This window comes from Ovis aries, chromosome 4, assembly GCF_016772045.2.
Source record: "Ovis aries strain OAR_USU_Benz2616 breed Rambouillet chromosome 4, ARS-UI_Ramb_v3.0, whole genome shotgun sequence".
NCBI lineage: Eukaryota > Metazoa > Chordata > Mammalia > Artiodactyla > Bovidae > Ovis > Ovis aries.
In genome coordinates this window covers 47,010,275-47,027,183 of record NC_056057.1, presented here as the reverse complement: position 1 = coordinate 47,027,183, position 16,909 = coordinate 47,010,275, and the positions used below count along the sequence as shown (strand labels likewise).

General features: G+C 41.6%; 1 protein-coding gene across 2 annotated transcripts in view; it reads right to left on the bottom strand.

The window, feature by feature from the left end:
- The window catches only part of LHFPL3 (LHFPL tetraspan subfamily member 3), a 601,760-nt gene extending 592,872 nt beyond the window's left edge, over window positions 1-8,888 (bottom strand). For both annotated transcript variants that reach the window (XM_060414675.1, XM_042249191.2), the window contains exon 1: window positions 8,311-8,888. In XM_060414675.1, coding sequence (XP_060270658.1) covers window positions 8,311-8,749 — 439 coding nt within the window. In that variant the 5' untranslated portion in view covers window positions 8,750-8,888. The remainder of the gene's footprint in view (window positions 1-8,310) is intronic.
- Between the last annotated feature and the right edge of the window lie 8,021 nt (window positions 8,889-16,909).

Genomic DNA, 16,909 nt, shown 5'->3' with positions numbered 1-16,909 from the left:
AGCTTCACAATCTGTAACTAGAATTTCAAAGAGAAACTGTAGAAATGTTCTTTATCAAATTTTACAATGACTTTTTCTTTCTTAGGTTGAATTATTTTAATCCTCCATGTTTGCATCTATCATACAAGAAGTTCTATCATCTTTCTTTGTATACCTTTATCCCAGAATCTATGGCAACTTCTTATGGGAAAAAAGGGGGGTGTAGTTATAATTTTTCTTTCTTGATAATTGGGATTAGCTCACAGTTTTGGACTGTAATGCATATTTCAGCTCTCTGTTTGTCCCATGTCAATATATTTTTAAGCTATTGATAGTATCAAATTCAACAGGCTTTTGATGTTATCAGGTTTCACAGGCTTTTCAGCCTTGAATTTCTATGTCTTCTCTGTTCATATTTCATTTATTTTTGCTGTCACTCTTCTACATCCCGGTCATTCTGCACACCTGGATATATTTCCCTATGTTTCAAATACTGAGCCTTATGTCAATGATGATACATATTTCCCATTCTGATTTTTACAACTTCTCGTATGACACCAAAAAGACCATGCAGAACACCCTAGGGGTTCCCAGACACTTAAGTAAATGGGTTTATGATGCATTCTATACTAAATCCAAAGCTGAGTTCCCTTCCAACTACTGTCTGCCATGATTTTCTAATGTGAAATTTTTCTTAGTTAAGTTCTTCATATCTGCCTTTGAGCTAAGGCCTTTTTTCTGATCTACAACTATTTACTACCTTTCACTACTCTTCCACTAGCCCTTTCATTGATAAGTCATAATCTCAAAATTTCATGCAATTAGACTAACTTCACACAGCCTATCATTTAGGGTCTTTTCTCCTATTAAGAACACATAGACAGTCCCTACACTGCTGCACACCTAGTTTCATTAGGAAAGATAGCAGAATCCAGGCACAAGAGACCCATTCTGGTAACTCTATGTCAGCAACTCTATTTCAAAAAGGTTTGCTATCTTCTTTCATTGTGCTCAATAGTAATTAGATATGGTTCATGTCTATATTGATCAAAAAAGTATTTATCTTCCTCTTGCAAGCTACTCATTCTTCTGTTTTATTTTAGTAGAAGTAATGAGAAATGTGCTCAAGATTACACTTAGGACAGTTTAACAAGGGTAGTGCTGTGATCTTGTGCAGTACATGTGTCATAGAATTGTAATCATAATTTGAGAGCTGTATGATAATAGTTGCATAAATGTATAGGATGCTGGGGGAGGATGGTTTTGCTTATTTCCTTTCTGGAAATGCCCTGGTGATTTTTCATAACAGGTTTATGTTTAAATCACTGAATAACTTATCTACTATTTGCCATGTGAACCAGCCTCTTAGCTTTCTGTCATCGGTAATATCTTCTTGTTACTATTAAGAATAAAGGTCAGTTTCTTAGTCTTTCCTCATATTAAATAAAAACTCCAGTTGATGCATTATAAGGAAAAAAATCACATTAATGAAAGTTTGTGTTGACCCTCAAATTTCATATATATTATGGAAATTACACTTTAAAACTTTCCCAATTATCATCCTATTCAGTTCAGTTCAGTCGCTCAGTCATGTCCGACTCTTTGTGACCCCATGAATCGCAGCACGCCAGGCCTCCCTGTCCATCACCAACTCCCAGAGTTCACTCAGATTCATGTCCATCGAGTCAGTGATGCCATCCCGCCATCTCATTCTCTGTCGTCCCCTTCTCCTCCTGCCCCCAATCCCTCCCAGCATCAAAGTCTTTTCCAATGAGTCAGCTCTTCACATCAGGTGGCCAAAGTACTGGAGTTTCAGCTTTAGCATCATTCCTCCCAAAGAAAGCCCAGGGCTGATCTCCTTCAGAATGGACTGGTTGGATCTCCTTACAGTCCAAGGGGCTCTCAAGAGTCTTCTCCAACACCACAGTTCAAAAGCATCAATTCTTCAGCACTCAGCCTTCTTCAAGCCCTCAAATTAGAATTCTCCTGGAGAGTTCTTTGCTTCATACAGTGTGAGATGAAGTTTTCTCTACTCCTGTCCCCATGGTTTATCTCCTCATACCACACACAGAAGGGCACTGAGCCACAGGCTGCAACTACAGCTATATGCTCTGCTACGTTTGGGTCTTTTTGTTCTCATTGAAAATTTTGCTCACTTTGAAAAGTTTCTAAAGTAAAGATATAAAATGTAATACACTGGCCTGGACATCTGAATTCTTTTTACTGCATGATATAGTCACACCAAACATAAGCACCAATCACTAAAAATTCATTTTCATATTAGGCATCTGATACAATGTTCTAGTTATGTATGTATACATATTTATTATTTATAAAAATATATAAGCACCTTTTTAACATTTGACGATGGAAAAAAGCTTTTACATGTACATGTAGCCTTGCACCAAAGAAAACATGTAATAAGATATGATATGGGTTATATAGGGCCCATTATTTTTTGCAAATATTTGCTTAAAATCTCACAGTTATAAAAATTCATTTGATATTCACATTACTTATTTCCCAACATCTCTTCAATTCTCACACTACATAAAAGCAAAGAAAAAAGTTTCAAAATTCTCATTTAAAATCATTTTCTTGTAAGTTTGGCTTGGCAGAGTGAAAATTCTTGTAAGTGAAATATGTTGTTTGAAAATGAAAACCACCTTTCCTGAGGGTACACATTCTTCTCTGCATCTGGGGGAATAAATGCTCTAGCAGAGGAAAATCCCCCTTCAGGGCCATTCCATAACTCTGAACTTAGGATGGATTAGCATCTCTAAGAGGCAAGACCTTACTTTGTCATATGCCCTGCTACTACTGCTGCTGCTAAGTCACATCAGTCGTGTCCGACTCTGTGCGACCCCATAGACGGTAGCCCACCAGGCTCCTCTGTCCCTGGGATTCTCCAGGCAAGAATACTGGAGTGGGTTGCCATTTCCTTCTCCAATGCATGAAAGTGAAAAGTGAAAGTGAAGTCGCTCAATCATGCCCAACTCTTTGCGACCCCATGGACTGTAGCCCACCAGGCTCCTCCATCCATGGGATTTTCCAGGCAAGAGTGGAGTGGGGTGCCATTGCCTTGTCCTGTCATATGCTCAGCACCAGCCAAATGGTGAAACCTGGTGACTGTTCTGAACTTGAGTAAATCCTGACCTTGTCTCTTCAGAGTTCCACCATCAGAGCTCTGCACATGCTGGGCCACACAGCTGAGCAGGCCTGCATATCCAAGAAGAGCACATCTACAATGATGCCCAAAATTATGAAAGGAAAGTTTGGAAGACATACCCTCTTCTGTGCCGACTGCTCCTACAGGCATGTAAGGAAATCCAATGTGGAACAGGAGTCCTCAGTCTTAAAAAAGGAAAGTCTAACCTTTTGATTCTTACATAAAACCTCTATTTTTCATAACATGATATTTTTTCATGAGAAACTAAAAGGTAAGGGGAAATTTGCTGGATCCTAATACATAATTGATTATATCCCAGCACTGTAATAAAGATCATTACCTATGCATCAGAAAAACCCTTGATTTAGGAATAAGCTCATCATAAATTAGGCCATCAGAAAGTTCTGGAAGAATTCCTTTAGTGCAGTTACTGCTGGCGTCTCAAATCCATGAGAAAAATGAGTATCATGGCTTTCAAAGTATATGGTATTATTTACTTCTCAACTTGGCATGTGGGATATTTTAAGTAACTTCCTTTTTTTTCCATTCTTCATGCCATTAATCATTCATTTTTTAATTCATTAACTCAACAAAAATGAATACTTATTATGTGCTATGCATATACATACTACTGTATGACAAGATACAGCAGTAATAATAACAGCAACCTTACCCATTGGTTCAGCTGGTAAAGAAACCGCCTGCAATGAGGGAGATGTGGGTTTGATCCCTGGGTTGGGAAGATCCCCTGGAGAAGGGAAAGGCTACCCACTCCAGTATACTGGCCTAGAGAATTCCATGGACTACAGTCTATGGGGTTGCAAGGAGTTGGACACAGCTGAGCAACTTTCACTTTCACTATATACTAAACACTGTTCTCCTATACACCTTGGCTTATTTAATCCTTGCAGCAATCTCCTGAGGTAAGTACAATTATATGCTCACGTTGCAGATGAGCAACTGAAGTACGGAAAGATTAATTAACTCCACCTTTACCAGAGCAAGGGTTCACATCCACCTTTTTTTACTCCAGTGTCCATGATCTTGACCACTATGATATATGAGAAAAGGACATGGGTTTGTAGAACTTTCAATGTACTGCAGACATTAAACAAATGAACACATTTGTAATCCCAAATGCTGATAAGATATATAAGAAAAGAGCACAGTGCCTTGAGATAGGACGGTATAACAATGCCAAGGCTCTTCCTGCTGCCTAAGAAGTATGATAATTACCTATGGTGATTCTCAACTCACCAAAATGGCAAAGGTATAAAACTGAAGAACGCAAGCTGATTAAAAAGAGCTGGGGAAAACTAAGGCTGGGAAGCTGGGGAAGGTAAGTAAGCAATTCAGTCTTCAATTCTTACCATACTTGCCATACAATCAAGGCTCACTATATTAGAGGCCCTTCTTTTTGGTACAACTCAGAATGACTAGCGACAGGGATCTAGTGAATGCAAACCCCCCCCTTCCCATCTTACCCCTCCCAAATACCGAAATCCAATCAGGATTAGGTGCTCCTTCTTCCCAGGTGAAACCAAGACCCTCCTCATCTGCTATATTCCACCAAAGTTTATGGTAGATGTCTAAAAAATTCAATTTTTGCTTCAATGCTTTAGCTTATTAAAAAAAAAAAAAAAGATGGAGAAGAAAGGAAATAGCAACCTACTCCAGTATTCTTGCCTGTAAAATTCCATGGACAGAAGAGCCTGAGGGCAGGCTATAGTCCATGGGGTCACACATGCAGGAGAGGGGGTGGAGGGAGATGGGTTGGGAGCAATAAACAGAGGAAGAACTAAAAAGGAAAAGAAAAAGAAAGATCTCATTGGCTTGTAATTGGTAAAACTTGCATTTCTGAAAATAAGATAATGGCTTATAGTCAACAAAACAAAAAAAAAAAACTCCACCTTTACGAGACTTGGCTATTAACAGACTTGGAAACAGAGACTGAAATACTGATTTGAAAACAAAAACATGAAATCAGAGAATCACGCTCCCAGGAAGACAAAATCCCCTTTCCATTCAGATTTTTTTTTTAAAAGATCTGGACTTTATTGCCCTACTTGCCAATTACAGATCTACCTCTTTTTATTAGTAGAGAAATCAAACAAAAAAGAAACATCTCTCTCCTCAAGAAATTATTTCCTTGTGGATTTGGGAAATTTTACATCTCTAATTGTTATTATTTATTTTACACACTATTTTTATGTCTTCACTCTTTATGTTAGGCATGGTCCCTACATATAGGATTACATCTTGAAGAAGTGTGACATATTAGCTCCTAAGTCTGTAGTTTCATTCCACTGAGGTTAATGATGATTCAGAGGGGAGAGGAAGAGGGAGAGGGCAGGTGTTCATAATAGCACCGTTAATTATGGTCATTTTGCACATCTAGGTAGAAAGCAACATCATTTTCAGGCCCAATAAATTAAGTTCGTTTTCTAGTTCATTGTTCAGAATCATAAAAGAATAATTCTTGATGCTATATTGCCACAAGAAAGTCTTCTGCTTTCATCTTAGTGTACTATTTAATATGGGATTTTATAGTCTACCAGGCTCTGATTTATGAGGTTATTATATTAAAATGCTTAGATAACTAAATACACAACTTACTAATTTGACTTCCAATGAAGGTTAAACAGTCTCTGATAAGCAAATGGCACATTAAGTCTCATCTTTAATAGTTAACAAATTACACTTGAGAGACCTAGGTAAATTATAAGAATTTATTCTTAATATTAAAAAGAAATAGTCTAAAGGTTAGAAACGAAACTTTGACAGTAATTTACAGTTATGTCAAATATATTGTTAGTATTGAGACTTTTGTAAAAAAATCTGAAAAGCACATTAAATGTGACTTTCTTCAGAAATACCTTCTTTATCCCATCTTTTAAAAAATCTGTGAATACAACTAACTTTAACTCTTAATATAATTGAGTCATAATCAATTCTTTAATTAACATACTTCATTAATAAATAAAATTATGTCCTTTGGTGGTTTACCTAGAAATAAAATACCATATAAATGGCAAATAAGTGCCAAGAATTTAAGGATCTGAACTTATATGAAAATGAAGTAAACATCCTTGTAGCTTCATCAGTACAAGTTATCATCACATTTTACACTGATGTATGCGAAACAGGATAGCATACTAATGTCAAATTTCTGAAAACATGACATCATATTTCACTACTGAAGAATAAATGATTTTTTTGGTACTGTCTTCCAGGAAGAGAAAAGAAAAAAAATCGTAATAGTTCCAATTTGTATTAACTTCAAAGCTGGGAATTCTTTCCCAAAGATAGTTTACTTTCTCTCCTTTTTAAAACAACAATGTCAGTTTAGACACAAAATCTCATAAAAGTAAAACACCTTGTAATATGTTGAGCAATCACCCACAATCACTTTCAGACCTTTGAAAAAACAATTTAATTTGAATCACCAGTCTAAATAGGTCATTTAACTCAGAAAAATTAAAATTAGAAAAAGAATTGACCCTGTATAGCTAAAGCATCTGCATCCTCAATGTCCTGCTGTCTTCAAAGTCAAACCAGAGCTAAGTGTCAAGAACAACAACAATATATTAATTTATTCCAAATCTCAAAGTTAGTCTGCTCTTGAGATGGCCATAAAAGACAACATTATATAGAAAAATCATGAGGAGGGATGCTTGAAGAAGTTGAGAGTGGAAGTACAGAAGGAAAAGCGGAAAACTGTATTTAAGAAGAATAATGGTATACACGTATATGCAGGGGACGGGTCCCTACTAGCAAGATCCCCTTTCTCATGCATATGTTCACAGTATATGGCAAATGGAAATCAGCTGCAGCACAATTAACACAAAGCAAGTAACTGCCAAACAAGTTTATTCTCCCACAAGCTTCTCCTATAGTTCACTAGCAGCATAAGATCATGAAACTTAATGCTCTTGTCTGGCACCCTTCAGAACTTAATCAGCCTGTAACATTCTGGTAAACAGGGATCAAAGCCCTACTCCCTAGAAAACCTTCCCAGGCATAGGAAAAACTACAAAAGCTTAAAGGTAATACCTTTAAAGAAGGAGAACAATAAACTAAAACACAAACGAGAATGTGGCTATCTGAGATATCCTCTACTTTTCCAACCAGATCATCCATAACATCAAAAGGACCCCCACCATGTTGCAACAAGAAGGTGTCAAGTGCTGGAGAATAGAGTCTACCTTTAGAAGGCAGGGCATCGAAGGTGGCTGGCAGAAAGGGAATCAGCACCGCTGGAGGCAGAGAAAGGAGTGTTTCAGGACTCTCCAGAGCCACCAGGAAATGCACCCTCCTTTTTGGGTTAAAAGTAACTCGGACGCTCAGAAAAAGTACTTTCACATTCTCCAGCTAGCAACAATCTATCATCCATAGGCAAAGAGTGATCAGAGACACCAAAGAAACAAGCTTTCCTCTGTGTCCATCTTCCTAAAGCCACTTCCCCAAAACTGAGATCTTGAGAAATCTTGATTCCCTCAAGATTTCTGTTTAAAGATGGAATGGAAGGACCTTTGCTCTGACAAGGAAGCAAACAGAAGTCCTGACACTGGGGAATTACAAAGGAACATCCTACGGCACAGTTTTCTTAAACGGGTAAATCCCAAAACAGAATTCAGGTTTATTCACCTCCAGACTGATGACAAAAATTTTATAACTTCCTGGGACAGAGAGAAACAAGTTCACTCCAGCCCCCAACCCCAATCACGCTCAGAAAGCAATGACTGAAACAGTCCCAGAGAGGGACTGAGCAGGCTGACCCTCCTTCCACTACAATCGCTCCAAATCCGCTTTTCGCCACGCTGTCAGCCCCTCCTTTAGTTTCTCCGCTCGCGCCTTAAGCGGCCGCTTTCTCTCCCAACCTCGAGTTCTTAGCGGACTCGGCCCAGCAACCGCCCTGCCCCTGACATGTCCCTCTGGGTGGCGTCCCCCGTACTTGGGAGGTTCTCGAAAGCCCCAGTCTAGGCGCTGAGGCTAAGGCTAAGGAACCCTGGGGGTTCCGGCCTCCCAGGGCTCCCGCCAGAGCGGATTAAGTTGCTCAGGCCCCCAGAGGCGCGCACTGCCCGCGTCCCTCCCACTCCCGCCCCTCCCAGGCTCCGGCTCCCCGGGTCCCCCAGCCTCCGCTGAGGTGAGCGCGCACTCACCGGAGGTGAGCTGCATCCAGGCACAGATCTTGTACACCGTAGCCGTGTTGCAGAAGAAGAAGAGGGTAAAGCAAACGATGCAGGCAATGATAAGCATCATGGAGAGGCCGATGAAAAAGGAGGCGGCTTTGAAGGCGCCCGAGGGCAGCGTGGAGAAGTCCGTGAAGCTGCCCCTGCAGGTCAGCTCCCGGGAGAAGCCGTTGCCGATGCAGTAGTGGAAGAGCCCGAAATAGCCAGCTTGCGGGGTGTCCACGCCGTCGCCGATCCAGTAGGGCTGGATGAAGCACACCACGTTGACGATGGCAAAGCAGATGGTGAAGATGGCCCACAGCACGCCGATGGCCCGCGAGTTCCGTACATAGTTGGTGTGGTACAGCTTGGCAGCCTCCTGAGCCGGGAGCATCGCGGCGGCGGCGGCAGCGGCGGCGGCTCCGGGCATTCTCCCCCTCCTCCTCCTCCTCCTCCTCCTCGTCCTCCGCCTCCCCCCACCCCGCCTCTCCGCGCTCAGGAGACACACTCACCGAGCCGGGCGAGCTGCAACTCCCCTGCCTCCTCCTCAGCCCAGTAGCGCCAGTTTCAGAGTCTGCATCCTCGCTCCCGGAAGGAGGGCGGGGGAGCGCCGAGCACCCCTCCGGCTCGCCTGGCACAGCCTCCCGGCCCCCCTCCCTCCCTCCCTCCTGGCCGGGGCTCCAGCCCTCCTCACCGCCCTCCGCCCCTCTTCCCGCCGCCGCCGATGCAGCTGCAGCAGCGGAAGGCGGCAAATCCAGCGCGCGGCGTCGCGGCGCGCGAGCTCGGGCGCCCCTCCAGCCTTCGGCCCCCCGGCGACCCTGGGACGCCCCTCGAGTGCCGGGCGTGGGTCAGGGAAGCTGGCCTTGAGTTGCGGATGGGGTAACCTTGGATGGGGGTGGGAGCACCCATAGGGATCCCCAAGGCGATCCCAGGATCCCAGGTGGGGTTAGGGGCCGGGCGCTGAAGACTGATTCTGGAAGCCTTTCAAGCACCGCACAGCAACGTGCTTCGACCTCTGCATCTTTGCAGGCGTACGAGGGGCAACGCGGCAGGTGAAAGGGAGAGAGACCGAAGGAAAAAGAGACGTGCTGCCCCAAGAGAATCCCTGGTGACAACCACAGAAAGACTGCTAACTCCTCGACGGGGTGGACACAAGTTGGGCAGGAGCCTGGCAGACAATAACGTAAAAGACACACCTCACGAGTAGTCTCATACCAGCTAAGCTGGACTTATTTCTTCTTGGCATTCCCATTCCCTCCGCCCCCATTGGGTCAGACAAACCTACGCTTATACTTTCCTTTAAGTAAGGTCGCTTCCCCCATAAATTATGCCATAAATGGGGCCTGTGGGGCATAGAAGTGACTCTGTCACCGAAATGTATAGTTTTTCTCAAAACATTGCTTATTTTGGCCAGTGTTCTATTTCTTGTACAAATATTCATTGGCAGATATTTTGTACCCAGGCACTGGGCTGAATGCTAAGGATACAAAGCCACAGCAGATGGTTGTCTTCTTTCCCTGCCCAGGTATTTCTTCCTCCCCCACAACTAATCAGAGAGTTGTTTTCAGAGTAATTTCCTCTGAATTATCTATATATAATCCCTTACATTTTCATGTGGCATTACTGTTATACACCCCTACTTGGTGCTGTTTCCTTAGCTTAATGTTTTTCCTTTCCAGACTCTACTGCTCTCTTAACAGTCCCTGCCTTTTAAACTCCTTTATTTCCATTTGTTACTTTTTTGGTTCCTTCTGACTATGAGATGAAACCCGTGACCCCTACACAAAACAATGAAACCAGAATGTTCAGTAGCAGCCTCAGACATGGGTAACAAATCATTTTGAACCCTATGATCACTGAATTCTCTGAGCAGAAAGGAGGGAATTCTGTTAGAATTTGACCCTTAAATCTACACTTAATTCCACACCTTATTATAACCCCAAAACATATGTAAGCTCCTTGACACTGTCTTGCCATTATGTCCAATCTGCCCAGCTTCTTAGAACAGTGAAAGACGTGAGATGCCAGGTGGAAAGTGAGGTTAGCAGGAAGAGGTAAGAACACTTACTGATACAATGGTTCAGTTTGGAGGGGTGGCTGTTCAGCAAGCAAGAAGGAAAGCTCCAAACCGTATTCAGCTACAAAGATAGCAGTTATGTGGAAGAGGGGTCATACCCTAAGTGGTGAAGAGCAACCATGCCCCTCATCTATTAACCTGAAGATTTGAGATTTTATGGGGAGAGAAAGGGGAGTTTGTGGAAATAAGGATATGGGACACAAACGCTAATGAAGGGATTGAAACTGATTTAAAAGTGTGAGTATTGAGTATTGGAATTTTGGACTTCCCTGGTGGCTCAGATAGTAAAGAACCTGCCTGCCAATGCAGGAAACGTGAGAGATGTGAGTTTAACCCCTGGGTTGGGAAGATCCCCTGGAGGAGGGCATGGCATCCCAGTCCAGTATTCTTACCTGGAGAACCCCATGGACAGAGGAGCCTGGCAAGCTACAGTCCATAGATTCACAAAGAGTCAGACACGACTAAAGTGACTTAGCACGCACACAGGCAAGAGCTTCTTACAAGTATGCTTGCAGACTCTCAGAAGGTCTTTTAAAAATCAGAAGGATTGGGGTGCGGGGTCGGGTGTGCGGAGGAAGGAGGATGACCTAAATATGAGCCAACCCAATATAACACTTGCAAGTCTCTAAAAATAAAATTATATGTGATGATATATCATCAGTGCATTGGTGACAATGGAGGGTCAGAACGTCTGTTAGGTTTCATTTGTTTTAACTTCCCTGAAATTGCTGTTAAATCAGAAAAGCAGAAGAATTTTAACATGGAAGGATGAAGAGGAAAGGTGAGGGTAATCGGATTTATGGGGCCATCTGGCAGGCCACGTGTCCTAGGGGCAGTGATAGCTATATAGGAAGAACTATGGTAATTTCTAGTGACTCTTTCAAGCCTTCAAATCCCCCCCAAACCTGCTTGTATAAAGTGGTCTTTCTTTAAAATCAATGCCTAAAAGAGATCTCACTGTTCCCCTGGGGTAGTTGAGATGGAAGGTTGCTGAGAGGGGAAAGGCTGAGAATCAAAAAGCCTGGTTTAGATCTCAGTGCTTAAATTGCCTTTACAGGACCAAGAAAAGACTGGCGAGTGACTCAGATTCAAATGTTGTGATTCAAAGAGCTTTTCTATTTGAGTCATGCTGAAGAAGAGCCTTATTCTTATTCCCGTTTTGGAAATGCCTCTGTGTTCAAGCTCAGAATCACTATAACAAGGGGCATACTCAAGGTGTTCCCTCTTATCAGTAGCATCTAGGGACAGACCAGTGTTTGTGTATTGTGACCTAAAGTGATCCCTTCCCCCTGAGAATCTGAGCTGTTGCTCCTTGAGGTGAGGGGTCAATCACAGATGTATTGAACACTTCCAGTGGTCTTTCTCCTCACTTTTATCCTTCCCTGAAAATTTCCAAGATGAAGAAGCATCTCCCAAGACTATTGGAAATAGGGATGATCTGTAGACTTTTCAGTTACCATCAGTGAATGCAGATTGTCCATCTACATCTTTCCAAATCTACCCCCTCCACTGTTGCCCATCTCCAAGCTCACCCTTGGCAACCAGAAATCCCAGAGGTGAGGCTGTCCTTATCTTTAATCTGTCCCTATCTGTCCTATAGGCTATCCCTATCTTTACTCTAAAGCTTTAGTCTCAAACCATGCAGACTTTAGAAGTTCAGACGGTCAAGCATCTGGACAACTAATTACATTCATCAAATGTTGTATGACCAAGGAAGTTGTTTTGGGGAGGAAGAAATAATACTAGCCTGGTTCATGCTAAGAAGTTACTATTGATAGAAAAGTATTTTGAAACTAAAGTGTGATTCATACGTGCTAATAACTAGTAGAAGTCAGTGTCATTGACAGCATCAAATTAGAAACACTGAATACTCAAGTCTCAAACTTCACTGTTTTAAAACGTTTTTCTCTTACTGCCACAAAGGGTCAGTAGTGAGATCCAGTTATTCCCCAAACTGTTTTAATGTTAGGGCTATAAAAGAAAAACAACTGAAGAATAGTTGGACTATATAACACTACTAAAAAGATTCCTGGTGAGTTAAAGGACTGACTGTTTTGATCCCAGACTAGTCTGTGATGACTTGGGAGAGTGTAAAAGCTTTGCAGGGCAAGGAACTTGGGATCCAGACCTAGTACCATCTTCACCTAATAAGTGATCAAGGCTCTTGGGGTTCTTTTCCTCATTTCAATAATTACAGTGAGGAAGAGGGGACATAAGAGGAATTCTAAGGCCCCTTCTGCAGTAAAATTCTATTTTGTTCTACAAAGACTATTTCTGGATGACTTTGCAAAATTGATAAAATGCAGAACTTGGGAAAAAATGGGGTGAGACCTAACAAGAGATACCAGACTCTGACAATGCAGACATTTTATTTAAAATTGAAAATCCTTTCTGAAATCCAATTGTTATATTAATAATTTTTCAGGCAATGGGTACTTAGTATTTTCAAGTGAGTCATTGCTATGACCTTGGGAAATGCAGAAAAAGACGATTTCTAAAAATTGTTACTTAATCAGTAACTAGGACTATTACCAAGGCAAATATCAGAACCCACTCCAGAACATGAAGATTCTAGAAATAAAGCTCTTTTCACTCACCAAGGATTTCCCTCTGCTCCTCTCCCATCTTTTTCTCCTTTCTTTTTTCTTTCTTACTTTTTTTTAGGGCTTTTCAGAAATTGTGAGACATCTCTTAGTTAAGCAGTCACTAGGTTAGCAGTGGCAATCAGATGGATGGAGTGTTTCAACACCCCATACAAATGAAGATCAGATGATCACAGAGCTCCAGTTTCATTGCACCTATACCCTTGGCAATGACATGTGGAATTCCACATACACAGAGAAGTGGGAAATAGAAATATCAGTCATTCTCTTTCTTAAACTTTTCCTCTAGTTTGATCTGCATTCTGTGTAAAAGTTATCCCTTTTATAAGTACTCTTCACTTTTCCAGAAGCTAGCTAAAACCATAACTTATTTTCTTGTAAGACTAAACATATCCTATGTTAGAAGAACTATCTCTCTGGTAACCCTTTTAGGCCCTTGATAATTTAAGAACAATTCTGTCTGAAGGTAAGCAGTAACCTATATTGACTAAAATACTATGGAAACATGACCATCACTTGAAGGGTGATTTTTTAAGTCTGTCATGCAGTGATACTATATTAAAGTTTTAAGTTCAGTATATAGGTTCATTTCTCTTTCAATCTAGTGCTGATTCATCTCCCTGATCTTTTAAAAAAATAAATTCTATCTGCTATTCACTCTGACCCTACTTCATGGAGTTTCCCATTCAATATGTACCTTGATTGAAAATCATTTTCATTTTGAAAATCTATACTTACATTTTTAGTATTGGGCTCATATTTGAAACCATTACTTGAATTATCTGCTAAAGGCATATTTATCCACAAAACTTGTCTCTCCTACTTGGCAATCACTTGAGTCTCTCAAATCTCAGGTTTGGCCTTGGTGAGGATCTTCCCCAAGACACATGGGTCTTATACTCCCAAACACCCTCTAAATGTGAAGGAAAAAACCCACCCAGATGCTTTCTTTTACTGCTGCAGAGACACAAAAATATTGATTTTTATAATTTAGTGCTTTCATTGAAGGGTCACATTTTCTTGATGATATAGTCAGGTTTTGCTAGAGAAGCAACCCAAACTCTCAGTTGCTTAAAACAACAAGCATTTAGACCAAGCAGCAGACCTGAGTGCAAGTCTGCTTCTATTCTTATTCTGAGATCCAAGCTGAAGAAGCAGCTCCTCTCTGGGACATGCTGGCAGAAGTATAAGAGGCAGAGGCAAATATAAAACTATCTAAAACTTCTGCTCATATATAGCATGCAGCATGTCAACTCATATCCCATTGGCCAAAGCATATCATAAGAAACCTCTGAGAGTCAATGTGCTAGGAATATATAATCCTCCGCAAAAACAAGATCAAGAGCTGAATGTGGCTCAGATCATGAACTCCTTATTGCCAAATTCAGACTCAAATTGAAGAAAGTAGGGAAAACCACTAGACCATTCAGGTATGACCTAAATCAAATCCCTTATGATTATACAGTGGAAGTGAGAAATAGATTTAAGGGACTAGACCTGATAGAGTGCCTGTTGAACTATGGACGGAGGTTCGTGACATTGCATAGGAGACAGGGATCAAGACCATCTCCGTGGAAAAGAAATGCAAAAAACCAAAATGGCTGTGAAAAGAACAGAAGTGAAAAGCAAAGGAGAAAAGGAAAGATATAAGCATCTGAATGCAGAGTTCCAAAGAAGCAAGATGAGATAAGAAAGCCTTCCTCAGCGATCAATGCAAACAAATAGAGGAAAACAATAGAATGGGAAAGACTAGAGATCTCTTCAAAAAAATCAGAGATACCAAGGGAACAGTTCATGCAAAGATGGGCTCGATAAAGGACAGAAATGGTATGGACCTAACAGAAGCAGAAGATATTAAGAAGAGGTGGCAAGAATACACAGAAGAACTGTACAAAAAAGATCTTCACGACTCAGATAATCACGATGGTGTGATCACTCACCTAGAGCCAGACATCCTGGAATGGGAAGTCAAGTGGGCCTTAGGAAGCATCACTACAAACAAAGCTAGTGCAGGTGATGGAATTCCAGTGGAGCTGTTTCAAATCCTGAAAGATGATGCTGTGAAAGTGCTGCACTCAATATGCCAGCAAATTTGGAAAACTCAGCAGTGGCCACAGGACTGGATAAGGTCAGTTTTCATTCCAATCCCAAAGAAAGGCAATGCCAAGAATGCTCAAACTACCGCATAATTGCACTCATTTCACACGCTAGTAAAGTAATGCTCAAAATTCTCCAAGCCAGTCTTCAGCAATACGTGAACCATGAAATTCCAGATGTTCAAGCTGGTTTTAGAAAAGGCAGAGGAACCAGAGATCAAATTGCCAACATCTGCTGGATCATGGAAAAAGCAAGAGAGTTCCAGAAAAACATCTATTTCTGCTTTATTGACTATGCCAAAGACTTTGACTGTGTGGATCAGAACAAACTGTGGAAAATTCTGAAAGAGATGGGAATATCAGACCACCTGAACTGCCTCTTGAGAAACCTATATGCAGGTCAGGAAGCAACAGTTAGAACTGGACATGGAACAGCAGACTGGATCCTAATAGGAAAAGGAGTACGTCAAGGCTATATATTGTCACCCTGCTTATTTAACTTCTATGCAGAGTACATCAGGAGAAACGCTGGACTGGAATAAGCACAAGCTGGAATCAAGATTGCCGGGAGAAATATCAGTTACCTCAGATATGCAGATGACTCCACCCTTATGGGCAGAAAGTGAAGAGGAACTAAAAGCCTCTTGATGAAAGTGAAAGTGGAGAGTGAAAAAGTTGGCTTAAAGCTCAACATTCAGAAAATGAAGATCATGGCATCTGGTCCCATCACTTCATGGGAAATAGATGGGGAAACAGTGGAAACACTGTCAGATTTTATTTTGGGGGCTCCAAAATCACTGCAGATGGGGACTGCAGCCATGAAATTAAAAGATGCTTACTCCTTGGAAGGAACGTTATGACCACCTAGATAGCATATTCAAAAGCAGAGACATTTCTTTGCCGACTAAGGTCTGTCTAGTCAAGGCTATGGTTTTTCCAGTGGTCATGTATAGATGTGAGATTTGGACTGTGAAGAAAGCTGAGTGCTGAAGAATTGATGCTTTTGAACTGTGATGTTGGAGAAGACTCTTGAGAGTCCCTTGGACTGCAAGGAGATCCAACCAGTCCATTCTAAAGGAGATCAGTCCTGGGTGTTCTTTGGAAGGAATGATGCTAAAGCTGAAACTCCAGTACTTTGGCCACCTCACGTGAAGAGTTGACTCACTGGAAAAGACTCTGATGCTGGGAGGGATTGGGGGCAGGAGGAGAAGAGGATGACAGAGGATAAGATGGCTGGATGGCATCACTGACTCAATGGATGTGAGTTTGAGTGAACTCCGGGAGTTGGTGATGGACAGGGAGGCCTGGCATGCTGCAATTCATGGGGTTGCAAAGAGTCGGACACGACTGAGCGACTGAACTGAACTGAACTACAAGAAATAAATGGGTGAAAAATCAAGAACTTTAATCAAATCCATCATATCCATCCTCTGATAAAATATTAATACCAACTTACTTTTCAAACAGATTTGGTTCCTAGAAAAATTTTATATGCATATATGATTTTTAAGACCATCAGTCCCTCTGTTCAGTTGCACAGTTATGTCCAACTCTTTGCAACCCCACGGACTGCAGCACATCAGGCTTCCCTGTCCATCACCAACTCTCAGACCTTGCTCAAATTCATGTCCATTGAGTTGGTGATGCCATCCAACCATCTTATCCTCTGTCATAACCTTCTCCTCCTATCTTCAATCTTTCCTAGCATCAGAGTCTTTTCTAATGGATCAGTTCTTCACATCAGGTGGCCAAAGTATTTGAGCTTCAGTTTCAGCATCAGTCCTTCCAATGACTATTCAGAACTGATTTCCTTT